This window comes from Mustelus asterias, chromosome 19 (genome assembly GCF_964213995.1).
Source record: "Mustelus asterias chromosome 19, sMusAst1.hap1.1, whole genome shotgun sequence".
NCBI lineage: Eukaryota > Metazoa > Chordata > Chondrichthyes > Carcharhiniformes > Triakidae > Mustelus > Mustelus asterias.
In genome coordinates, this window is record NC_135819.1 from 72,254,507 (window position 1) to 72,281,471 (window position 26,965).

General features: G+C 45.7%; 1 protein-coding gene and 1 pseudogene across 1 annotated transcript in view; one reads left to right on the plus strand and one right to left on the minus strand.

Moving 5' to 3' along the window:
- Positions 1 to 558: 558 nt before the first annotated feature.
- The window catches only part of LOC144507590 (uncharacterized), a 127,830-nt gene continuing 101,423 nt past the window's right edge, over positions 559 to 26,965 (plus strand). The window contains exon 1 of the mRNA XM_078234744.1: positions 559 to 784. Within this exon, the coding sequence (XP_078090870.1) occupies positions 721 to 784 (64 nt within the window). The 5' untranslated portion in view covers positions 559 to 720. The remainder of the gene's footprint in view (positions 785 to 26,965) is intronic.
- On the minus strand, positions 15,757 to 16,236 carry LOC144507589 (cold-inducible RNA-binding protein B pseudogene; annotated as a pseudogene).

The following is a 26,965-nucleotide window of genomic DNA, read 5'->3' on the forward strand; positions in this document are numbered from 1 at the left end:
TTATGCCAGCAAGGGTCATTCCAGCAAGATCTAGACCAGCATTCATCATGCACAAAGGGTCAGTTCAGTAAAAGGGAAGGCTGAAGGGAGAGAGAGAGAGAATACTGCAAACAGCTCAGGAACTCTTATTCTGGAAAGTAGGTAGATATGAGCTGAAATGTGGAATGTACCCAGCACTGAGTTGTTTGCACCGTGTGTGCGGACAGGGAGAATACATTGCAGCCTGTTTAGTTGTGCGCATGTTTGGGGTTTTCTCAGCCTGTGGAGCGCAAACTGACACGGAGCCAGAATAAAGTCTGCTGATTTCCCGGTACATAATACAATTCCTTACCACACTGCTATCAGGAAATAACTCCTCACCCATCGCACCTGCCAATAGCCAGTGGGTGGGGAATCAGATCCCAACTCCCTCAAAAAAAAACCCCCAGGAGACAATCCCAACTGGTACAGAAATTATTCCAGGAAATTCACAATTGGTTGTTTGGGGAGGGGTGGGGGGGGGGGGGGGGAACAGAGAGGGAAAAAAGTGAAAGTGAAAGCTAACGATGTGTGTCAGCTGTCCCGGAGGCGAGGAGCGGATTGTAGCATGCAAAATCAGTCTGAAACTCTGCCTTCTAAAGATCTGTTTTAAAAGGCAGACGAGGCAAAGATACGGAAGATGGGAGAGCGTCGCTTTGGGAGTGGACAGAGGCAGTGAAGTGTGTGTGCCGACCCCTCCACATGGCTTGGGCCAAGCTGCTCTTTGTGCTGTGGTCAACATTTCAAGCAACCCTCGCCTTTAAAGGTAGGCACAGCGCTCTATTTATCAGGTGCCACCTTCTGGAGAGTGGGCATTGACTGGTCCCTGAATGTAATTGCACAGGGCGATTTTTATTCTGTCCTTTGCAGTGTGGATGAAATCCCCTCCGCTGAAACTGCATCTCAGTGGGTTGAGGACACTTCTCCCTTTCCCGTTTCTATGTGTCGGGCTGTGTGACATTTCAGGGTGACATTTCCAAAGCGCAGTTACAAGTTCTCAGAGAGAAAGGCAGTGAAAGGGCCGAGTGGGGGGTGTTGGTTTGTTGGCCTGGGTGTATTTTTGGGATGCCTGAAGAAACACTGAGACTGGCAGTGGGAATCCTACAATAAGGTGAATATTAAGTTTATTTATTACTGTCGCAAGTAGGCTTACATTAACACCGCAATGAAGTTACTGTGAAAATCCACTAGTCGCCACACTCCGGCGCCTGTTCGGGTACAGTGAGGGAGAATTTAGCACAGCCAATGCACCTAACCAGGACATCTTTTGGACTGTGGGAGGGAACCAAAGCACCCGGAGAAAACCCACACAGACATAGGGAGAATGTGCAGACTCCACACAGACAGTGACCCAAGCTGGGAATCGAACCCGGGTCTCTGGCGCAGTGACGCAGCAGTGCTAACCACTGTGCCACTGTGCTGCTTCATAATGACTGCTAGAGAAATAAAGGTCATGAAGCAATAGCAAACAGTGATGTGACGGAAGATCAGAAATAGGGTCTAAACTAGTGAGTGGATGGAGGATGATTCAGAGACATAGAGTGTTTGGCAAAGACAAGAAGGGAGCAGTATAGCCTCCTGTGTCAGGGACATGCTTGGAGATACAATAGGTCAATTTTGTGGAAGGTTTTTTTGCAAGCACACATTATTCGTAAAATATCTATGGTGGTACAATGGTTATCACTGCTGCCTCACAGCGCTAGGGACCCGGGTTCAATTCCTGGCTTGGGTGACTGTGCGGAGTTTGCACATTTTTCCGGTGTCTGCGTGGGTTTCCTCCGGTTTCCGCCCACAGTCCGAAAGATGTGCTGGTTAGGTGCACTAGCCATGCTAAATTCTCCCTCAGTGTACCCAAACGGACGCCAGAGTGTGGCGACTAGGGGATTTTCACAGTAACTTCATTGCAGTGTTAATGTAAGCCTACTTGTGACACAAATAAATTTAAAAACATTTCAAATTGACCATCACAGAGTGTGCAATAATATTCCAGTTTTTTACATAGATCATGCTACGCTCTGAGGTCCTTCAATACAGTAAAAAAAAACAAATTGCAGATGTTTCAAAATGGTCATTACAAATGGTGCAATGTGCTAAGTTGTCTACATTGTTGCACACTAAAGTGTCTCATGCAAGTAAGGAAATTACAAAATGAACTGCTCTGGTTAGACACCATGGCTATAAGGCTAACATTCAGATTAAAAAGTCTCACGATACTAGGTTAAAGTCCAACAGGTCTATTTGGAATCACAAGCTTTCAGAGCGCTGCTCCTTCATCAGGTGCTATACCCACCTGAGGAAGGAGCAGCGCTCCGAAAACTCGTGATTCCAAATAGTTGGACTTTAACCTGGCGTCGTGAGACTTCTCTCTGTGCCCATCTCAGTCCAACGCCGGCATCTCCACATCGACTCTCAGATTATGCTACACACCAACAAAGTTTTGTAAGGACAGTTTGCGTTTGCAGGGAGATAAGAAGCATATGTAAGAGCAGGGAAGATATTTAAAGGGGAGCTTTCAATCCACCAGGTATAAACTGGGGAAACACAAGTGGTTTGGAGTCTGAATAGATAAATAAAAGAAGGAAAGGAAAGCGCTTGTATTAATGCAGCACCCTTCACATTCTCATTCTGCCTCACAGCACGTAGACAATGAAGTACTTTCAAAACGCAATCGCCTGCTGTACTGTAGGCAAACATAAGATGTGATGCATGACTATTTTGGTATCAAAGAATTGACATCTTGATGTGTTTATTAATAGCCGAGAAAAGATATAAGATACGCTGTGCTGGCACATCAGGCACTAGATAATCATACAGTGGAACAGTTTGACCTGATGTTGGAGTCAGCAATACCTGAGAACAGGGGCCGAGTAGATATCTTTAAATAAAAAATAATGAAATGGTGCTTCTACTAAAGTAAATAGACTGTGGGAGGTTGTTCAAGAATTCTTCAGTTAAGTGTGTCGTTCAAAGGAAAATGCTGATCAGAATGGAAAAATCTACTCCCTAATGCCAACAGATTCAACCTGAGCAAAAACATTTCCACTAAATAGCTTCACAAACAAACTAATAATGTGATAAACAGGAAAAATGACCTGTGTAAATCCTGCATTTGATTTGATTTGATTTGATTTATTATTGTCGCATGTATTAGTGTACAGTGAAAAGTATTGTTTTTTGCATGCTATACAGACGAAGCATACCATTCATAGAGAAGGAAAGGAGAGAGTGCAGAGTGTAGTGTTACAGTCATAGCTAGGGTGTAGAGAAAGATCAACTTAGTGCGAGGTAGCTCCATTCAGAAGTCTGATGGCAGCAGGGAAGAAGCTGTCCTTGTGTCGGTTGGCACGTGACCTCAAACTTTTGTATCTTTTTCCCGACGGAAGAAGGTGGAAGAGAGAATGTCCGGGGTGCGTGGGGTCCTTAATTATGCTGGCTGCTTTGCCAAGGCAGCGGGAAGTGTAGACAGAGTCAATGGATGGGAGGCTGGTTTGCGTGATGGATGCAAGGGGAAAGGAGAAGCAGGTTGCTAGAGATGAAATCCTGACCATGTACAAAACCCGATTAAAAAGGTGATCAAAGGCCTGGAATAAGACATAGCAGCTGAGAAGAAAAAAGCAGGAAAAATGTTGCCAGTCCCATAACCAGCTAGAGAGCAGTCAGGGAGGTGGTGGAAAACCATAGCAGATGCAAACAGACCTGTGAACATAAAAATAGTCTTTATTCTAGATGACTGCTTCTCCCAAGTGTTCACAAGAGAAGGCAGGAGCAAAATACCCCCGCCAGCCACATTTGGGACGGCACAGAGACACAGTGGTTAGCATTGCTGCCTCACAGCGCCAGGGACCCAGGTTTGATTCCCAGCTTGGGTAACAGTCTGTATGGAGTTTGCACGTTCTCCCCGTGTCTGCGTGGGTTTCCTCCGGGTGCTCCGGTTTCCTCCCACAGTCCAAAGATGTGCGGGTTAGGTGGATTGGCCATGGTAAATTGCCCCTTAGTATCAGGGGGACAAGCTAGGGTAAATGCATGGAGTTATGGGGATAGGACCTCGGTGGGATTGTGGTCGGTGCAGACTCGATGGGCCGAATGGCCTCCTTCTGCACTGTAGGATTCTATGATTCAATCTATCTCCGATATATGTTTGTTAGAAATGCTATGGGAATCATTGAAAGGGATGAAGGCCATTCCAGCGATAGCTAGTATTTTTCACTAACGTGATTTGTGAGGCACTGGCGATCACTACAAGGAAATCAGTGGACAGCGAAGAGTTACCGGAATTTTGGCAAAACACAAACTTGATGTCCATATTGAAAATTATTAAACTTGCTTCCATTTCATGTGAAATAATGGAATCGATTGCCAGGTGTAAACAAGAGGATTATCTGTACAAACACCATGGAATTGTCAGCAGTCAGTGTGGATTCAGAGGGATAAGATTGTGTCTGCCCATATTATGCAACATCTTGCAGAAAGTGACAGTTTAAATGGGCATAGAAACATAGAAAGATAGAAAAGAGGTGCAGGAGGAGGCCATTCGGCCCTTCAAGCCTGCTCCACCATTCAATATGACCATGGATGATCATGCACTTTCAGTATCCCACTCCCACTTTCTCTCCATACCCCTTGATCCCCTTAACCACAAGGGCCACATCCAGCTCTCTCTTGAACATATCTAATGAACTGCTTTCTGTGGTAGAGAATTCCACAGGTTCACAGCTCTCTGAGTGAAGAAGTTCTTCCTCATCTCAGTCCTGAATGGCTTACCCCTTATTCTTAGACTGTGACCCCCTAGTTCTGGACTTCCCTAACATTGGGAACATTTTTCCGCGTCAAGCCTGTCCAGACCCATCAGGATTTTATATGTTTCTATGAGATCCCCTCTCATTCTCCTAAATTCCAGTGATCCAGTCTCTCTTCCTATGTCAGTCCTGCCATCCCAGGAATCAGTCTGGGAAGCCGAGCGAGATGATGAAACTTGATTTGTGTAAGAGTATAGTTAAAATTCCAGTCAATGTTCCACTCCAGAGGCTGCTTCTTAAACCTGTGGGGATTCAGGGTGACCCCTAGGTTGGAGCGAAGAAAATGTTCTCACTAGAGGAGTTACATGGGAGTAGGGAGGAAAGACTTGGTGAGATGTCTCAGGGCTTGTGGTGGTTTCTAAGTTGCATTAAAGACCTAGATTCAGAACCTCAGTGGCGAGGAGTAAAATTTGCAGATGACAGGACAGTAAGAAAGGGAAGTGGAATTGAAGGAGGCAGCTCAAACACTAACAAAGTAATTGATGACCAATGGCAGCTAGAATTTAGTGTAGACAAGTGCAAAGTGTGGCACATAAGAAGGGAAGGTAGACATTATGCACACTTCATGAATGGTGCTGCGAGAATTAGAGGTAAAACTGAGAGAAGTCCAGACAGCGCATTGAACACCACAGTAAACATGTCAAATGAATGCAGATTTCTACCTGAATGGCTGTAAATTGGGAGAGGGGAATGTGCAGGTGGATGGGTGTCCTTGTGCACTAGTCACTGAAGGTAAGCATGCAGATGCAGTAGGCGGTAAAGAAGGCAAATGGTATGTTGGCCTTCACTGCAAGAGGTTTCGAGTACAGGAGCAGGGATGTGTTGTTGCAATTATACAGGGCCTTGGTGAGGCCACACCTAGAATTTTGTGTGCTGTTTTGGTCTGAGGAAAGATGTTCTTGTTCTCGAGGGAGTGCAGCGAAGGTTTACCAGGCTGATTCTGGGGATGGCGGGACTGATGTATGAGGAGAGATTGACTAGGTTAGGATTGTTTTCGCTGGAGTTCAGATGAAAGGAGGGAGGGTCTCATAGAGACCTTTAAAATTCTAACAGGACTAGACAGGGTCGATGCAGGGAGGATGTTTCCGATGGTGGGAGTGTCCAGAACCAGGGGTCACAGTCTGAGGATTCGGGGTAGACCATTTAGAACGGAGATGAGGAGACATTTCTTCACCTAAAGAGTGGTGAGCCTGTGGAATTCATTACCACAGGAAGTAGTTGATGCCAAAACATTGAATGCATTCAAGATGCAGCTGGATATAGCACTTGGGGCGAATGGGATCAAAGATTATGGGGAGAAAGCAGGATGAGGCCATTGAGTTGGACTATCAGCCATGATCGTGATGAATGGCGGAGCAGGCTCGAAGGGCCAAATTACCTCCTCCTGCTCCTATCTTCTATGTTTCTAACAGTCAACATAGATCAGAGGATGGTGAACCACAATAATCAGTGCAGCAGAATATAAATCGGTGGAGGTGTTTTTTGAATTTTTTTTCATTTGCTTATGCGATGGTTGGCCGGAATTCTGCGGTCTCACTCGTCCCACCACCGCTGCCAATGAGAACAGAGAATTTGACACTCAGTCAAAACTCCATTCACTGCAGCGTGACTGGATAATCCCTGTCGCGGGCGAGGTCGGAGAATTCCAGCTATTGTCTTTGCATTTTTTGCCTATCCACAATTGACCGTAAGAGGGGGTGGTGAGCTGTGTTCTTGAACTGCTGTGATATGTGTCAGCTGTAGATACACTCACAAAGTTATCAAGGAGGTAGTGATAGGATTTTGACGCAGCAACAATGAGGGAGTGTAGGAAAGTTTAATTTTGATGATTATTTACAATTGGTTTGCAGTTTAGTTGTGGCATTAGTCAAATAATCAAAGGGCGGGATTTGCTGGCCCTGCTCGCCCCAAGACCGGAAAATCCCGCCAGATCTTTACATGTCCTGTCCCACCTGCTACGACTCCTGCGGCTGGCGGGATGGGAAAATTCCGTCCGAAGAACGTCAACCCAAGTGGTTTTATGCTGAATTCTGAGACACTAACTCATCACATGACTTGGTCTTAGCACCACCCTCAAACTTGACAAAGGAGATGAAACATTTGCCCTTAAGGCAGTGAAGCAAGACCTCAAAGTTGAACAATTTCTGGTGTGGAACCATCCACTTCCCTCACAGTTAATACGATCAGGTCCATTCCCTAAATTCAAAGTCCTATTGTGCCAAGAAAAGCAAATACAGTGGAGCCCCGTTTTAACGCGAAGGTTGGGGTCCATAAAATGTGATCGCGAATGTTATTGGGGTCGCGCTAATTCACTAAACCGGAAATAGTAAAAAAAAAGGTCCGTCGCGCGATCGTGTAATGTCTGATTTCGCGCTAAATCGGGGCGCGTAAAATCGGGGCTCCACTGTATTAAAATATTCAGCCTTGTGCATGAAATTAGTGCAGTTTAACTTGTGTATGGCCGGTATTTTGCGACCTCGCTCGGACGAGGCTCATAAAATCCTGCCTGAGGCCAACGGAGAATTCCACTCTGCGAACCTCACCCGCCCCGATGCCGGTAAAATTCTGGCAGTGTTTGAAGGGAGTATTTTACAGGATGTAATCATCTTTGATTTTGTAAGTTTTGAATGAAGTCCTGTAAGTAGCTTTTGTAACTGTAGTTCTTTTCAATGTTAATATCTGTTAGTTGATTGCGTTGTGTTATATCTAGCATATCATTCACTTTTAAGCATTGGTTTTATGTGGACTTCGTGTAATTGCTGCAACTTTTTAAGTTTTGCAAAACTATTCTGGAATTTTGATTGGCTTATACCAAGCACTGACAGGTACAACAAAAACATACCATGACAAAGCAGTTGTCTCAACAAAGACACATTAATAAGTGCCTGTTTTAATTTAGTTCTGCAGAGCATACTGATACTTATAGGCCAATTAGATATAGAATGATAGAATCCCTAAATGCAAAAGGAGGCCATTTAGCCAATCAAGTCTACGGCAACTCTCCAAAGAACATCTTACCCAGGCCCACTCCCCATCCTATTCGTAACCCCATTTACCATAGCTAACCCACCTAACCTACACACCTTCAGACTGTGGGAGGAAACGGGAGCACCCGAAGGAAACCCATGCAGATACGGGGAGAATGTGCAAACTCCACACAGACAGTCACCTGAGGCCAGAATTGAACCCGGGTCCTTGGCGCTGTGAGGCAACAGTGCCAACCACTGTGCTGCCCAGAAAATAATGCAGCACCCCTCGGTAATGAACTGGAGGGAGAGCATAGAATTTTGTGCTGAAGAGGGACTTGAACCTCCAGCCTTCTCTACTGGAGTGCTACTAATTGAGCTACAGCATTGAGGTGACATCTGGACCAACTAACACATGTTCCCAGACACTGCATGCTATCTTCTCAATAAAAACAGAGATCAAAGCCATTCTCGCATATTCTGTATATATTTTCTATTAGTACTGTGTAATTTTCTTTACTAATTTTAAGAACTTTAAGCAACTTTACTACTCTATTCCTTGTTTTAAAATTATGGGTAGGATTTTCTGGCCATTCCCACCGGCAGGATCATCCGGTCCCACCATTAGCGAGGCCCCACCGCTGGTTCCCGGACGGCGGAGGGTACGAACAATGGGAAACCCCATTGTTGTAGGTAAAAAATACCTCTGAGACTAGTCTGAGTCAAAATACAGTAAGGCTTTATTCTCACAAGCTTGTGGGAGAACCTGACCCCTGAAAGCGGAAGCCAAAGTTCTCCCTGAACACAGAAAGTTGGGGATATTTATACAGCATGGCTTCTAATACTCGTCACGAAGCAAACTCCAGACCAGTTACAAGTCAAAAATACAATGTACAGCTTCTGGTCATGAAGTAAACTCCGGTTTCCTGCTCTTCCACGGTTTCCCCTTTGAAGTTACCGGCGCAATTGCAGCTGTCCCAGCGGGGAGTCTTCTTGCCAAACGGCCGTATCGCACTCCACACCATGTAATTGCTTTCTTTCCTCAAACCACACACAAGCTTGTAGAAAAGGTAAGACTTTACAATTAACATTCACATTGACTGTCTATCGTTATAAGAATAAGAGCTTAAAGAATGAATAACTTGTATTGTCAGGAGTAGTATAAACAAGGGGAGATTAGCCACAATGAAGGGTTATGTTTGTGATACATTCTAAGTACAAAGTTCAACCTTTTAGGTACAAAATACATTGAGTACAAAAAACCTTAACCCTTTCCCTTCTTCACCATTGACAGTGACACGACCAGACAACCAGTAACTGAAGGCTTATGAGATTTTACACCCACCACAGGAACCGGAACAGGTGAGGGGCATAAAGGTCCGTTGACTTTGGCTGGGATTTTACAGTTTCGGGGCGGGCTAGGCTGTAAAATCCCACCCTCCATTTCTGGTTGTCCAGTCCCGCCACTGTCAATGGGGTTTCCCATTGTTCATACCCTCTGCCATCCGGGAACCAGTGGTGGGGTCTTGCTAATGGGAGGATCTTGCCGGTGGGAATGGCCGGAAAATCCCACACATAATTTTGAAACAAGGAATAGAGTAGTAAAGTTGCTTAAAGTTCTTAAAATTAATAAAGAAAATTACAAAGTACTAATAGAAAATATATATAGAATATGCGAGAATGGCTTTGATGAGTGTTTTTATTACGATTAGATAGCATGCGATATCTGGGAACATGGGTTAATTGGTCCAGATTTACGGCCTAGCCAGCCCCAAAACTGTAAAATCCCGTCCGAGGTCAACGGACCTTTCCATGGTCCGCCCCTCGCCCGCTCTGATTCCTGTGGTGGGCGGGGCAGTAAAATTTCAGCTTGAGTGTCAACCTGTGCCGAAGGCTGAACTGGAAAGCAAGAGCCATTGGACGCTAGTCAAGCCCGGCCCCCTCTATGATAAGTACCAATCTACAACTTATTGAAGATTTCTGGAGTCACTTAACCAAACTGTCTCCTGTTGCTTTAAAAGGATAAAGTCTCAAATGAACACGATTGGAATTTAAGTTCAAATAATACCAAGGACTTACAGGAATGGTGATATATTTCCAAGTCTGCATGAAGGAAACTTGAAGGGGGTAATGTTCACTGCCAAGTCACATGAAGTAATAATCAAACTGTTCAGTGCTTTGCTTGAACTATACCTTGAATTTTTCTTCTGGCTACCAAGAAACTACAAAGACATTTAAATGCTGGAGGCAGTGCAGAGCAAAACCGTGACGCTGTTGCCTAGCAAAGGAGTGAAGCGAGACTTCACATCCAAGGGGCAACCTGTGATGACCTTCTGGAGCTATATAAGACTATTCAGGACGTATATAGAGAGAGTTAATTTACAATATTGCTTTAAACTGTGGGAGTATTACTAGGAAGATAGAGGTTCACCTGGTATTTTAAGCCTGAGAAGCAGAAATTCTTCATCACACAAAGGGTGAGCAACATGTGAAATAAATTTCCAGATAAAATAGTGGAGGCAAAATCCCTGGAAGTATTTAACAACTGGATTCTACAACTGGGAGCCGCTAGAATCTGGATAGGATGGTGCGAATGGCCTTCCTCATCCAGTGAGCTTGTTATAACAATCTGTACCGTGCTTGAGATCCGCCATTAACAGAGTGACATTGTACTTATTTTTGTTAATTGTGGCAGCGAAACACTTCACAGTCCTCTGGGGAGTTGGTGACTCTAATAAGTCCTCGGATGCAGAAGTCCCTTCACCAAAATCCCCTTTATTTACAAGATCCAACAACATTATGCAGAATGCTCTCGGTGTGCAGTCTACATCCGGAGTGCCAGAGGAACTGACACTCCTGTTTTAAGTACAGAGCATGGGGCTCCCTGATTGGACCATCAATTTGGCCCTTAATTAGGGAGTTCATATTGAAGCAGGCTAACCTCAACTGCCTGATTAAAATCGTGAGAGCGACTTTGTTCAGGGATCATTTCTGTATTGTTGTAACTTGAGAAATGTAATTCTGACTCCCTTGCCGGTTGTGTGTTGGGTTTTGTCATGATATTTAAAAACTGTAAGCTGTGTTACGGGGACGCAAGGCAGCTGCCAGAGGCATGTTTTATCAGCTTTCTTCTTCTTGCTGGCACTTTAACAGAAAATCTAGATTCTTCACTGGACGTAGAATGAGTGAGAATACTCAAAGAAAGATCGAGAAAAATGCTTGCATTTTATAATTGGCCTTGACAACCTCGTGGCATTGAAAATGCTGCCTGGTGGCACAGTGGTTAGCACTGCTGCCTCACAGCGCCAGGTTCAATTCTGGCCTTGCCACTGTCCGTCTGAAGTTTGCACATTTCTCCCTGTGTCTGCGTGGGTTTCCTCCGGATGCTCCGGTTTCCTCCCACATTCCGAAGATGTGCGGGTTAGGTTGATTGGCCAGGCTAAATTGACCCTGGAGTCAGGGGGATTAACAGTGTAAATATGTGGGGTTATGGGAATAGGGCCTGGGTGGGATAGTGGTTGGTGCAGACTTGATGGGCCAAATGGTCTCCTTCTGCATTGTAGGGATTCTATGATTCTATGAAAACTGGCAGCCAGTTGGGCACACAAACTCCCACAAATGGGAAACCTTATAATGAATGGCCAGATGCTCCTTTTTAATGACGTCCGTTGATGGATAAATATTGGCCAAAACTCCCCTGGCCATTGATCCACATGCAATAACTCGGGTAACACAGTCCCGCCTGCTGGATCTGCCATAAAACTAAAGAAACAATCAGTGCCTCTCCTTTGGTTGTTTGATTTGCAAACATTTGTGTCAGCCAACACTTCACTCAACCAACACCATCTGAATCCTGCTTCAGATTCAGAAAGACAGGAAAAACAAACTTTTCCCCACTAATCTCCTTCCTAATCTCCCTTTGTTTCTCAGATTGTTTTTGTCTTGTTTCTTGATAATTATGCCAAGTGGCTATAAAACATTTCTGTCTGGGGTCAGGAAGAGTCTTAAGACATATCATAGATGTCCAAATCATGGGTCTTTCCTTTGCTCCCTCAAACATCTCATAAGCAATTCAAGGGAAATGGGATTAGGGCAGGACAGTGGAGTTGAGGTAGAAGGTCAGCCATATTGAATGGTAGAGCAGGCCCGATGGGCCAAATAGCCTCCCCTTGCTCTTCTAATCATGGCTAACCTCAAATTTGAAGAAGTTACAAGGTACACAAGGCATTATGTGTATAACATATAAGACGTTCTCAAAAGTCTCCACTCTTTGAGATACAAAGGATGGGATTTTCCAGCCATGCTCGCCCCGAAACCAAAAGGTCCCGCCCAAGGTCAACAGACTTTTCCATGGCCTATCCCTTGGCTGCTCCAATTCCTGTGGCGGGCGGAACGGGAAAATTCACCCCAAAGCTTCTTTTAGGTCATTTTGTTTTTGGTAATCTTGTGTAGAAGCCAGTGTTCTTTATTATCTTTACTGTGGAGCAGCATCACTGTAGCCCTTACTGTCCTACCTCTAAGTCATGTGATGTCAACTGTGGCTCGGTGGATAGTCCTCCAGCCCATCGGCATGAACAGCCAGAAGATTCTGGCTGTTGTCTTTTGAATGAGATATTAAATGGAAACCAGGTTGATGCAATAGATTCCACAGCACTGTTTGAAGAATAGAGAATGCTGGCCATTATTTATCCTTCAACCAACATCATTAAGACAGACTATCTGGTCATACCACATTGCTACATTGTGCCTGCCGCGTAGTTTGTTTTAACCCTTATACGATGGAGAAAGAACTGCGAGTAGACTTCTTGTTAGTACAACCAATATTTATTTAAAACACACAATCAATAATCACCCAACCAACCAACAGTAAGTTATCTGACAGAAAATACTGAAGTTCAAGTCCAATACAAGACCTTGACTTAACTTTGCGTGACTGGCAAGTACCCAAGCAGGTATTGGCCTTTATCTGTGCGCTGGTTGATGCGCTATCAATAAGGCGAAAGACTACCGATATGCCAATATAAGTGTAGGCTTTTATTCACAACAGAATCAGGAGCAGATCCCAACAAATAACCGACCTGGACTGAACAAGGGGGAGGAGACAGCCACCTTTATACTAGGTGCTGAGGGGAGGAACCAAACTGGAAGGGGATGTGTCCAGGTATGACAAACACACACAACGGTGGTCCATATAGGACAAAGGCACAACTGAGGTCCACCACACTGGTCTCGGTCGTCCTCTGCGTAGTCTGGTCCTTTGGTCTGGTCTGGCACTCTGGCTCTGGTCTTCCTTCCTTCTCGGGTGTGGTGGCTCTCCTCGTGCTGGTCGTTGCTGGCGACGGTCACCGTTGTTGTAGCTCGTTCATGGGGTCAGAGAAAGAGAGAGAGAGCTTCTTCTGTTGTGCAGCACCTTTTATCCCTCCTTGGTTTTGTGTCCTTTTTGGACGGTCTCCTGACTCTTGCCAATCAATCGATCAGGGCTTGATCACCCTGATCGATAAGAATCCAATCAGGAGCTGCCACACCGATTTCTGGGTGTGTACCCAATGGTAGTCATGATGTGGAGATGCCGGCGTTGGACTGGGGTAAACACAGTAAGGAGTCTCACAACACCAGGTTAAAGTCCAAAGGATTATTTAGTGGCAAAAGGCACTCGCTTTCGGAGCGCTGCTCCTTTGTCAGGTGAGTGGGAATTCTGTTCACAAACAGGGCATATAAAGACACAAACTCAATTTACAAAATAATGGTTGGAATGCGAGTCTTTACAGGTAATCAAGTCTTAAAGGTACAGACAATGTGAGTGGAGAGAGCATTACGCACAGGTTAAAGAGATGTGTATTGTCTCCAGTCAGGACAGTTAGTGAGATTTTGCAAGCCCAGGCAAGTCGTGGAGGTTACACATAGTGTGACATGAACCCAAGATCCCGGTTGAGGCCGTCCTCATGTGTGCGGAACTTGGCTATCAGTCTCTACCTTGGAATTGGAGCAGCCGAGGGATGGACCATGGAAAAGCCTGTTGACCTTGGGCGGAACTTTTTGGTTTTGGGCTGAACATGGCTGGAAAATCCCACCCTTTGTATCTCAAAGAGTGGAGACTGATAGCCAAGTTCCGCACACATGAGGACGGCCTCAACCGGGATCTTGGGTTCATGTCACACCATCTGTAACCCCCCCACGACTTGTCTGGGCTTGCAAAATATCACTAACTGTTCCTGTCTGGAGACAATACACATCTCTTTAACCTGTGCTTAACCCTCTCTCCACTCACATTGTCTGTACCCTTAAGACTTGATTACCTGTAAAGACTTGCATTCCAACCATTATTTTGTAAATTGAGTTTGTGTCTTTATATACCCTGTTTGTGAACAGAACTCCCACTCACCTGATGAAGGAGCAGCGCACCGAAAGCTAGTGGCTTTTCCTACCAAATAAACCTGTTGGACTTTAACCTGGTGTTGTGAAACTTCTTACTGTGTGTCCCCAATGGCCATGCCTGTAGGTGCTGGAGGCACGTAGGTCACATACCTTCCACCCAAATAAAGGGTTAAGGCTCCGTTTGTCTGGTAAACAAGTATGTTTGACCAGAAAGTGTCCATTGTCTCTGGGATGGCCTATTTCCTGTGAAATCAGTCATCTGAGTTGCAGCCTGTTTATCTCTCTTTTAGGCTGCAGCCTGTCATTTTAGTTCTTGCCCAATTGTCCCAGAGTGCTTTACAAATCGCCATTTTAGGTGGTCCGTTTGGCCACTGTCCCCCCTTTGATCCTGAACACGAAGCGTGATGGATCACAAACTCAGGACCATTATCTGTCAGGAATTCCCCAGTCATTCAGCAGTCAAGCAAGGCCCAGGTATTGGTATGTACAGTAATAATACATCCCTATAACATATTGACATTCCAGAAGCTACAGACAACAACGCACTACAAATACAAACAACCACATATTCCAAACACCATTATTACAATAAGCTAATTGCAAACCAACATTCAAACAGCAAAGCATTACAATAAGTACTCGCGAGTCCAGGGTACATTCCGATATTAAGATTTTCAACTGTCCATTATTCTCCATTAGTGCAAAGTGCAATCCGGCGGGTTCTCTGCAAACATTATGCTAATGAATTAGAGGGGACCGTGATTCGAGGGCGGACCCCACATCTTGTCATTGTGTCAAACCACAAATAGCCGGGATATGAAAAGTTCATCTTGCTTGGGGTGTCCTGCGTGCTTATCCCGATGATGAGTCCGATGAGGTAGATCCTAAGTTGCATCTTTGTCGTCGTCCATCGTTGTCCTGAGGAGATCAATGTAATTTCTGCTGTTATCGCGTCTAATATTTGATGTATATACATGTATTTAAACTGTCCATGCCCTCCCCCCTGTTTTTTATTTCTGAAGCTGCGTTATATTCAGATAATCCACTGGCAAAAGATTTGACTCCCAAGTGGCAACGTTCTGTTCAAAGAACCATGCCAGCTGATGAAAGTACAACAAATGACATTTGATTTTTAAAAATCAGTACACAGTTTTCAAGAAATGAGTTTTAAAACAAAAGACCATCAGTTTGCTTTCAAAGAGTCTTGCAATAAGTTACATGAAGAGGCTGCTGTGTAGGGAGATCTTTCATTACTTTTTGGTGGCCAGGAAAATGACTCAAAAGTAACTGGGTACATTGCTGGCAATATTCAATTTGCAGTCTCAATCCCGCAACAGACATTCCATGCCAATTTTCCAAATTAAGACATTTAAATTCATTAAAAGCCACACGGCTTTTATTTAAAGAAATGTTCAATCCTCATAACGGGTTAACCGAGTCAACAACTGGATAACAAGATTAATCATGGTGAAAATGGTTTTCTAGCATTTTAACAAAAAGGCAAATCAAATTTCATCAGCTTTCTGCGGCTCCAGGAGCCATTTTAGGAACAAGGTGGGAGGTTGATCCTGAATCTGGCAGAAATGCTTTTGTTGCTTTGATCAGTCATAGTCCCTGTATGAGCGGCCTCCGTAACCACCACCACCACCATAGTAGTATCCACCTTGGCCCTTGTACCCACCTGAATAGCTATCCCGGTCTCCCGTATTGTACCGGCCTCCACCGCTATAGCCGCCTTTCCTGTCACTATCCCAATAGCCACCTCCTGCTCCTCTCCTGCGGCCACTATTATTGTAGCCGCCGCTTTAGCCACCTCGACAATTCCCGCGGTCGCCTCCAGACCTTTTCTTGGCATGACCCACCCGGATCTGGCGCGCATCGAGGGATTTTCCATTCATTGCCTGCAGCGCCTCTGGGGTTTTGAAAGTGATGAAGCAGAAACCGCGGGACACCATGGCGTCTTTGTCTTTAATCACTTTCACCTCAGAGATCTGCCCGTGCTTGGAGAAAACCTCTTCCAGGGACTGCTCGTCTGTGTCGAAGTTCAGGTCGCCGACAAACAACTTTCCTGCTTCAGTCATGGTGGCGGGATTGCTGCGCACTTGAGTGCGTGAAGGTCTAGGAGCTGGCCTAACTGGTGGAGCCGGTGGTCTCGGGGACCGTGTATATGATGGCAGGGGGCCTCCTACAATCTCGGGCGAAGTGTCCTGGCTGCCCGCAATTAAAACATGTCCCTCTATCTCTCCCCGGGGCTGCTGTGTAAGGTGGAGCTGTACCTCTCTGGTATTGGTGATCCCCTCTACCCTCGTTTCTCCATACTGGACCTTGGCTAGCCCTCATCGGAAGCATTCTCGCTTCCCTTTCTGACCGTGACATTGGGGCTTCCTGAACTTCCTGTTCCCAGACTCGAGCTAACCGTCGGAGAACCCGTGCTTCATTGTGTGTGGTCTCTGCGGGGTCAAAATTAGTGCAGGCTTTCTTGCCTTCCTCTGTGGTGTGTGAGACTAATGTCCTAGCCCATTTGGATGAATCAGCCTCATTTAATCTAGCCCGATCTAATTCCCCATATACTCCCGTGAAGTGGATCCATAAACGACCGGCAAAGGCAGTCGGATGTTCCCCTTTCCTCTGTCTACATTTATTTAACCCATCCACAGGATCCCCTTTATTAAACCCTACCGCGGTCAATATCGCATCCTTAATTTCATTTAAGGTTCCTTCTCCAACATTTTGAGGGGCTGGCAGGGCAGACCGTACAGACTTGCTTAAGCACATGACTGTCAGCTTCACCTCTTCCCTTTCATCTAGCCCATGCATTATCTTCTGCTGCCTAACATCCTCAAAGAAACTGTGTGGATCAGCCAATGGCTCAAAGGTTGTGATTTTATTTGCGATCTCAGTCAATTGTGCCACCGTAAACGGGGTCGTGTATGTAACAGCTGGGCCCTGAGACTCTCCTACCCGACGTTCAGTCATCACTGGGTGCATCGGTACTGGAGGTGAATCTGGGGGTATAACTTCCCCTGGGAAAGATGGTGGTGGACCCCACCCTTTGGTTCGCATAACGTACAGCTTAGCATTCTCTTTTAACTCTCCCCAGTCTGCATCCTCTATCTCCTCTTCCTCTACTGCCCCGAAGGTTCACATAAATCCGTTCTGAACCGATAATAGGGATTCCAGCCGTGAAATTTCTAGCTGGCATTGGGAGTGGTCAGCGGTTGCCTGTCTCTGTTCTTTCCTGGCTTGATGTAGCGCTTTTATTGCCACCTGCAGATCAGTGCACTTAGCCTCCATATCGTGCTACCGCCCGCTCGGCTTCACCTTTGGCCAAGACAGTGCGCTGGGCGTCTTGGTAGGCTCTCTCATCCTGGGTTTGAAAATTGCCCAGATGTAATAAATTTGCCTGGTTGGTTCTCTTTAATTCATCTACCTCTCTGTCCTTTTTGGCTCTTATTTGCTCTATCCACTCCTGCTGTTGTTCCTTCAGTTTCTTAATCTCCTCCTCCTTTTCCTCCTGTGCTCGCTTCGATTCCTCCAGTTCCTTACGAACTGTGTTCAATTCCTCTTCTGTTCCTAGCAGCTGTCTGAAGCAGCTCACCATGACGGTCGCTTTCTCACATTTGCCTGCCTGTTTTCCCTGAACTTTCCTCAGATCGTCCCAATACTTCTGTCCTAGGGATCCCGGTCCCGTCTCAGTATTGGCGCAAGATTCTGCCCATAGGGGCCACTCTTTCTTCTTAATATATTCCCTGATTTTTGTTTCCCATACGGGACACTTCTCTGTGCTGTTTCCTGCCATTCTATATTCAACGACAAGGGGGAGGAAGTCGATCAGACTGCGGGTATGGCTTTGGGCTATGTTCCAGCCATAGCAATGTCCATGTTTGCCTCTCACACCATGTGCTTCCCACAACCTGGCAACAACATCAGCAAAACCCAAGAAAACCTTTTCCAGTCTGCTGCTTCTGTGAGGGGAGTTGGTGAGCTACTGGAGTGATTTCATTCCCCAGATTTCAGCCATAAAATCTGGAGCATTACCCCAGTCAGACATGACACATTGCTGTGATTTTGCACTCCATGTTTGCCACAAGCGTCAACGGTGACTTGGACGCAAATTCTCAAAAATGATCGCCTCGCTGGTGAGATTTCATTTGCCAATTCTCCCCACCCCCGCTGGTGATGCCCAAGAAGGTCGGAACCTCATTTCAATAAATTTTAATATAATTAGTGGGCTACGCCACCATACCATTCCCCCTACGTTTGGAATTCCCGTCACATCAGTGAGGTGTCACCTTTTCAAAAACGGGACCCAGGGAAAGTGAACCCGCCGAGGGCACATAGGTAAGTATAGCCTCCAGGGGGTAATGGACATGCCTGGACAGTACCTTGGCACCATCCCTGACACCTTGGCACTACCGGGGGGCCCTCTGGGGAGATCCATTGGGGGTTCCTCTTATCAGTTGCGGGGTTCCCCTTGTGCATGTGGTGGGGGTTCTCCTAGTTCATGTTTTGGAGGGGGGGGGGTGATTCCCCCATGTCTGTGGCAGGGGAGGACTCCGTATTCATGTTGGGGGAGGTTCCTGTGTTTTATATCAGAGTTCGGAGTGCCCTTTAGAAAGGGTACCCCAATCTCGGGAATCGCTGCTGCCAGATTTTCCGGCCCTGCTCACCAGGGTAACGGTGTGGGCTGTGCCTCCAGATTTTATATGCACAAAGTGCTGGAATATCTGGAGAGAAAACCCAGCTGTGCAGCCGGCAAGCTATACGTCGTGATTCTCACCTCAGCCAGCACTCTGTGCAGGGAATGGAAAACCCAACCCATAGAGTCAACACTTTATCGGTAATGGAATGGTTTAGCGGGATTCTCAGTTATCACAGCTATAACTAATACAACTCAGTACATCTCACCAACCAAAAGAAAAAATGCTGGAAAATCACTGCAGGTCTGGCAGCATCTGTAAGGAGAGAAAAGAGCTGACGTTTCGAGTCCAGATGAACCTTTGTCAAAGCTAAAAGGCATAGAAAGTGGGAGATATTTATACAATGTGGAGATGCCAGCGTTGGACTGGGGTAAACACAGTAAGAAGTTTCACAACACCAGGTTAAAGTCCAACAGGTTTATTTGGCAGCACTAGCTTTCGGAGCCCCAAGCCCCTTCTTCAGGTGAGTGAGGACTCGTGTTCACAAACAGGGCATATAAAGACACAAACTCAATTTACAAGATAATGGGTGGAGTGTGAGACTTTACAGGTAATCAAGTCTTAAAGGTACAGACAATGTGAGTGGAGAGAGCGTTAAGCACAGGTTAAAGAGATGTGCATTGTCTCCAGCCAGGCCAGTTAGTGAGATTTTGCAAGCCCAGGCAAGTCGTGGGGGTTACAGATAGTGTGACATGAACCCAAGATCCCGGTTGAGGCCGTCCTCATGTTTGCGGAACTTGGCTGTTAGTCTCTGCTCAGCGATTCTGCATTGTCATGTGTCGTGAAGGCTGCCTTGGAGAACGCTTACCCGAAGATCAGAGGTTGAATGCCCGTGACTGCTGAAGTGAGCCATGGGGACCAAATTCGCACCTCAATATGCCAACATCTTTATGCACAGGTTCGATCAAGACCTCTTCAATGCACAGGACCTTCAACCGATGCTGTACACTAGATACATCGATGACATTTTCTTCCTTTGGACTCATGGCGAACAATAATTGAAACAACTATATGATGACATCAACACGTTCCATCCCACCATCAGACTCACCATGGACTACTCTCCGGAATCGGTTGCATTCTTGGACACACGCATCTCCATCAAGGACGGTCATCTCAGCACCTCACTGTACTGTAAGCCCATGGATAGCCTCACGATGCTCCACTTCTCCAGCTTCCACCCTAAACACGTTAAAGAAGCCATTCCCTACAAGCCCTCCGTATACACAGGATCTGCTCAGATGAGGAGGATCGCAACAGATACCTACAGACGCTGAAGGATGCCCTCATAAGAACAGGATATGGCATTCGACTCATCGATCGACAGTTCCGACGTGCCACAGCGAAAAACCGCACCGACCTCCTCAGAAGACAAACACGGGACACGGTGGACAGAGTACCCTTCGTCGTCCAGTACTTCCCCGGAGCGGAGAAACAACGACATCTTCTCCGGAGCCTTCAACATGTCATCGATGAAGACCAACACCTTGCCAAGGCCATCCCCACACCCCACTTCTTGCCTTCAAACAACCACACAGCCTCAAACAGACCATTGTCCGCAGCAAACTACCCAGCCTTCAGGAGAACAGTGACCACGACATCACACAACCCTGCCACAGCAACCTCCGCAAGACGTGCCGGATCATCGACACGGATGCCATCATCTCACGTGAGAACACCATCCACCAGGTACACGGTACATACTCTTGCAACTTGGCCAATGTTGTCTACCTGATACGCTGCAGGAAAGGATGTCCCGAGGCATGGTACATTGGGGAGACCGGTGTTCATTCATTCGTTGTCGTGCAGACACAACGACAATGGATGAATGTTCACTGTTTGACAATCACCAGGCAGGAGTGTTCCCTTCCAATCGGGGAACACTTCAGCAGTCACGGGCATTCAGCCTCTGACCTTCGAGTAAGCGTTCTCCAAGGCGGCCTTCACGACACACGACAACGCAGAATCGCTGAACAGAAACTGATAGCCAAGTTCCGCACACATGAGTACGGCCTCAACGGGATCTTGGGTTCATGTCACACTATCTGTAACCCCCACGACTTGCCCTGGCTTGCAAAATCTCACTAACTGTCCTGGCTGGAGACAATACACATCTCTTTAACCTGTGATTAACCCTCTCTCTACTTACATTGTCTGTACCTTTAAGACTTGATTACCTGTAAAGACTGGCACTCCACCCGTTATCTTGTAAATTGAGTTTGTGTCTTTATATGCCCTGTTTGTGAACACGAGTCCTCACTCACCTGAAGAAGGGGCTTGGGGCTCCGAAAGCTAGTGCTGCCAAATAAACCTGTTGGACTTTAACCTGGTGTTGTGAGACTTCTTACTGTAGATATTTACACTGCAGGGTGAGGGAATGAAAGATAAGTCATAGCCACGGAAACAAATAACAGTATAAATATCTCCCACTTTCTCTGCCTTTTAGCTTTAAAGGGTCATCTGGGCTTGAAATGTCAGCTCTTTTCTCTCCTTACAGATGCTGCCAGACCTGCTGAGATTTTCCAGCATTTTCTCTTTGGGTTTCAGATTCCAGCATCCGCAATAATTTGGTTTTATCCAGTACATTGCTCCATCACTGCGTGCAAACCCGCAACAGTTCTTGAGAGAGGCACACACTTTGAATTTGCAATGTCCTTCGTAGTCATTATTTTTCAACCTAAAAGTTGATTTTTTTCTCAATTGGTCTGTAACATTTTTAATGTTGTGTCATCAGTTCAAACTTGGGGACAAAAGGAGGAATCCAGTAAAGTTTATTTACAAGTCAAGTTTATTTAATAGCCACAAGTAGGCTTACATTCACAGTGCAATGGAGTTACCATGGAAATCCCCTGGTCGTACACTCTGGCGCCTGTTCAGGTACACTGAGGGAGAATTTAGAATGGCCAATGCACCTAACCAGCACGTCTTTCAGACTGTGGGAGGAAACCGGAGCACCCGGAGGAAACCCACGCAGACACTGGGAAAACATGCAAACTCCACACAGACAATGACCCAAGTCAGGTCCCTGGCGCTGTGAGGCAGCAGTGCTAACCACTGTGCCACCGTGCCATGCCATAATTGTATCATTCGAAGTAGACATTAATGACATAGGAGTGGTCTCTCAGAATCAATTATCAATCATCTCGCCATCCTTTCACTGAGAACAAACCCAAGCTGTTGGAAGACAACTGCAGTCAGATGGGACGCTGCATCCCAATCTGGAGGGCAGATACTCGGGCACTGAAAATTGGGGAAAACTTTTCCACGCAGTAAAATATATCAGCACCCATTACTGCGGCACCCAGATATACATATTACATATTTTGGCCATTGGTTTTCTTCTGCCTGGAGGGCTGTGTTTAAATTCAATGATTAGGTTAAGTAGAAAAGTTAACAAAAATGGCAGTGGAAAGCATTCATTATCAATTTGGGCTTTTTAAAATTTGTTCAGATGGGCACTCAAAAGTGAGAACTTCTGATCGATATGTTTCAATGAGATCGCCTCTCATTCTTCTAAATTCCAATAAGTAGAGTCCCAACTTGTTTAACCTTTCCTCCTGAGGCAATCCCTCTATACCGGGGATCGTCCTGTTGATCCAATAGAAGCTACTCTTCAGTTATAGGCAAAACCAGACTTACTCCAACTTATAAATCAAAGAAAAAGTTTTAATAAAGAAACTTCATTACTCCAAAACTTGATGCCTCACCCTGGGCCACTCCAAGCTTCCACAAACCCCAGCAGCTGCTTATTTATACTGAGTCAGCTGGTCAGCTGACCACTGCATCATTTTGTCATTGGTTACATAGTTTACTGGGTCAGCTGACCCTTACAGCATGTCACCATTGATCACAGTACAACAGATCCAGTGTTATCATTGGGTACATTCTTAATACATCCCAGTGAACCTTCTCTGAACTACCTCCAATAAAGGGACCAAAACTGCTCACAATACTCCAGATATTGTCTCACCAGTACCCTGTACAGTTGCAGCAAGACTTCCCTGTTCTTATAATCCAACCCCCTTGAAATAAGGGCCAACGTTCCATTAATTCCTGACTATCTGCTGCACCTATGTGCTAACTTTCTGTGTTGCATGCACAAGAATTCCCAATTCTCTTTGCATTTCAGCCTTCCACCCAACTGGGCTCTACATCATCTGAGCCTAGATTGTCTCCCACAAAACTGACCTCATTTCATCTCTTATTAACAGAGCTACTCCACCACTTTTTCTTTCCATCCGGTCTTTCCGAAAGATCAAATATCCCTGAACATTAAGTTCCCAGTTTTGATCTCAATTTAACCATGTCTCCGTGATGGCTATGAGGTCATATCCATTTACTGCGATTTGTGCCATCAGTTTGTGTACATGTGGAACAGAACATAGAACAGTGGGAATGAAATCCTGAACTATTTTTAGAAGCAGTTGGATGCTACAGCAAGGAAACCTTTTGGATAGATGAATTAAGATGTGCTGTGTGGCCTTCCTCTTCTGCAAATATCATATGAGCTGTGAAAAAGCTCATTAAGCTGACAGACCTGTAAAACAACATAGCTCACAGCCCAGTCAATACAATGGATATTATCTGTTTGATGGGAAGTCTGGGTGTTGCTACTTATTTCCTCATATAGACAACTAAAAATGAAATGTTCATTCATAATCTTCAAAGATTGAAGTTTCATGCTAAATACTAAACCAGTCAATGGAAAATATTATATAGAAACATAGAGCAGGAGTAGGCCATCTAGTCCTTCAAGCCCGTTCCGCCATTCATTATGATCATGGCTGATCATCCAGCTCAATAGCTTGATCCCATTTCCCCCCATATCTTTGATCCCCTTCACCCCAAGAGCTATATCTAACTGCTTCTTGAGAACATACAGGGGGTGATTCTCCCATCTCGTCGCATTAATTTTTTAGCGTGGCTGGCCGGGTGGATTGCGTGTCGGCTGATTCACGGGATTCGCGCATGGGTTCCCGCCGTGTGCGCATCTCCCAGCGCTGGATATCCGGCGCCATCTGATTCTCGCTGTCCTCCTTTGTGAAGACAGAAGCGAAGTATATATTTGGTTGGTCAGCCATTTCTTTGTTCACTATTATAAATTCCCCTATTTCTCTCTGTAAGGGACCCACATTTGTCTTCACCAGTCTTTTTCTCTTCACATATCTATAGAAACCTTTACAGTCAGGTTTCATATTCACTGCAAGCTTACTCATACTCAATTTTCCTCTTCTTAATCAATTCCTTGTCCCTCCTTTGCTGAATTCTAAACTGCTCTGAATCCTCAGATCTCTTGTTTTTTTCTGGCCAATTTGTATGCGTCTTCTTTGAATGTAATACTTTCTCTAATTTCCCTCGTAAGCCATGGTTTGGCCAGCTTCCCTGTTTTGCTTTTGCGCCAGAGAGGAAGGAACAATTGTTGCAGTCCACCCACGCGCTCCATGAATGTTTGCCATTGCCTACCCATCATCATCCCTTTAAGTAACGGTCCCCACTCTATCTTAGCCGTAATCGATATTTCTGAAATATTAATCACCAAATCCGAAATGGTCCTGCCGACCTCATTGTGCACACTAATGACAACTTTGTTTCATTTTGTGATTGGCAGAAAGCATTGAAATGTTTCTTTCACCAAAGCAATGCTGTGCTGCAATGCTAATGTCCTTATATCGTGATATTGCCATTCTTGGAATCTCTTTTCCTCCACATCCTGTGCTGTCCTGATGCAAAAATTGGTACGAATAAAATGAAAAAACACTCAATTTCCTGGTCTAAGCTCAGTTGCATAGTTACTCGAGTGATGGGAGTGGAAAATCTCTTGTAAGTACAATTTAAAGAGATAAGACTCATTAGAGGAGACTGTCACAAAAGGGGAGAAACACTTTGAGGGTAATTTTAATTTAACTTGTGAGAAACAGACTGGTACAGTTCGGCTTCCTATTTTACATGCTGCCTGATTATCACCTCCTCTGAACTTCATTTCTGACTGGACAAAAAAAGTAGCGATTGGCTTCTAAGCGCTTATTGGCCCATAAAGTGTGTGGCCCTTTTAAAAGCCTTGACACCTGGAGACCCATCTCTGTCCAGGCTGTTAGCCTCAGCACAGTGGGAAAATTCTGTGTCAGGTGGGCTGCAAGTTCAAGTCCAGAGACTTTGGCCGAAATTTTACCGCCCCGCCAGCCCCGGAATCAGGACAGGCGAGGCTCACAGAACGGAATTCTCTGTCGGCCTCGGGTGGGATTTTACGAGCCTCGCCCGAGCAGGGTCATAAAATCCCAGCCTTTGAGCTCATTCTTAGAGTGAGGGAGTGCTACATTGTTGGATGAGTCATCTTGTGGATTTTATACTAAAGCGAGTCCCCACCTGCCCTGAATGTGAAAGATTCCATGGTACTATTTGAAGAAGAGCGGAGGGGGGGAGCATCCTGGACAATAACTATCCCTCATTCGCATTTTCAAATCCCTCCATAGCCTTGCCCTCTCCCTGTCTCTGTAACCTTCTTCAGGCCTACGACCAATATTCACCCCTCCATCAGCATCACAAAATCAGAATATTTAGGCTTTATCTCGTTGCTTTGTGTGGGAGCTTGGTGTGCACGAGTTGGCTGCTGCATTTCCCCCACAATACGACAGCCACTACACTTCAAAAGTGCTTGCTGCTGACAGCGATGCCCCGCCAAGCATTCCCTGGCAGCAAAGGGTGTGAACAACTGGAAACCCCATTGACAGCGGGAGGACTGGAAGATCCTGCTGCCAGCCAATGGCAGGCTGCCTCCGCCACAAAGGGGGTGGAAAATCCCTGGCCATCTGGTCGTGAACGATGCTATATAAATACAAGGTTTTTTTTCCTTTTCTCTTTAAACTCCTGAGATCTCGGCACGGTAGCACAGTGGTTAGCACTGCTGCTTCACAGCTCCAGGGACCTGGGTTCGATTCCCGGCTCGGGTCACTGTCTGTGTGGAGTTTGCACGTTCTCCTCGTGTCTGCGTGGGTTTTCTCCGGGTGCTCCGGTTTCCTCCCACAGTCCAAAGATGTGCGGGTTAGGTTGATTGGCCATGATAAAATTGCCCCTTAGTTTCCTGAGATGTGTAGGTTAGAGGGATTAGTGGATAAAATATGTAGGGATATGGGGATAGGGCCTGGGTGGGATTGTGGTCGGTGCAGACTCGATGGGCCGAATGGCCTCTTTCTGCACTGTAGGATTCTATGATTCTATCTATCTCTGTTATCCGCCAATCCTGGCCCCTTGAACTCTTACGATTTGAATTGCTCCACTATTGGCAATCATGCCTTCAGCTGCCAGGACCGTCAGTTAATAGGGTAGAGTCCAGTGCAGAGCAGAGGAAAAGGAACAGGCCAGAGACACTACAGATAACATTTGCATCTTTCATGGCTGTCTTATGCTCTATCCGTGTGTTATTATAAAAGCAGTTTAAAACTGCAAAATAAAAATTCATGTAACATTCCTTGTTATATATTTGTTCATTCATTCATGGGACATGGGCGTCGCTGGCTGGCCAGCATTTATTGCCCATCTCTTGGAGGGCAGTTGAGAGTCAACCACATTGCTGTGGCTCTGGAATCACATGTTGGCCAGACCAGGTAAGGATGGCAGATTTCCTTCCATAAAGGACATTAGTGAACCAGATGGGTTTTTCCGATAATCGACAATGGTTTCATGGTCATCAGTAGATTCTTAATTTCAGATATTTTTTATTGAATTCAAATTCCATCATGGTGGGATTTGAACCCGGGTCCCCAGAACATTAGCTGAGTTTCTGGATTAATGGCCTAGCGATAGTACCACCGGGCCATCACCTCCCCCTGAGACTTGAGCACCTACTCAAGTCTCTTCCATGCATTACTGAGAATGCTGATGTTTTTAGTGGAACTGACTCTCGGATGAGTCGTGATTCCATGGCACTGTTCAAAGAAGAGGAGGTCATTGGTCCATTACTCTTAACTCCGCTAAACAAAAACTAAATTAACTAAGTTACTTTCCAATACCTCACTGAGAGGGGAGAGAATTCCTTTGGGACTACTTTCTGACTCCATCTCCCAAGCTGTGCTCGAGTTGAGTTACGCTGCGAATCCCTCCAGCCCCTGAGACT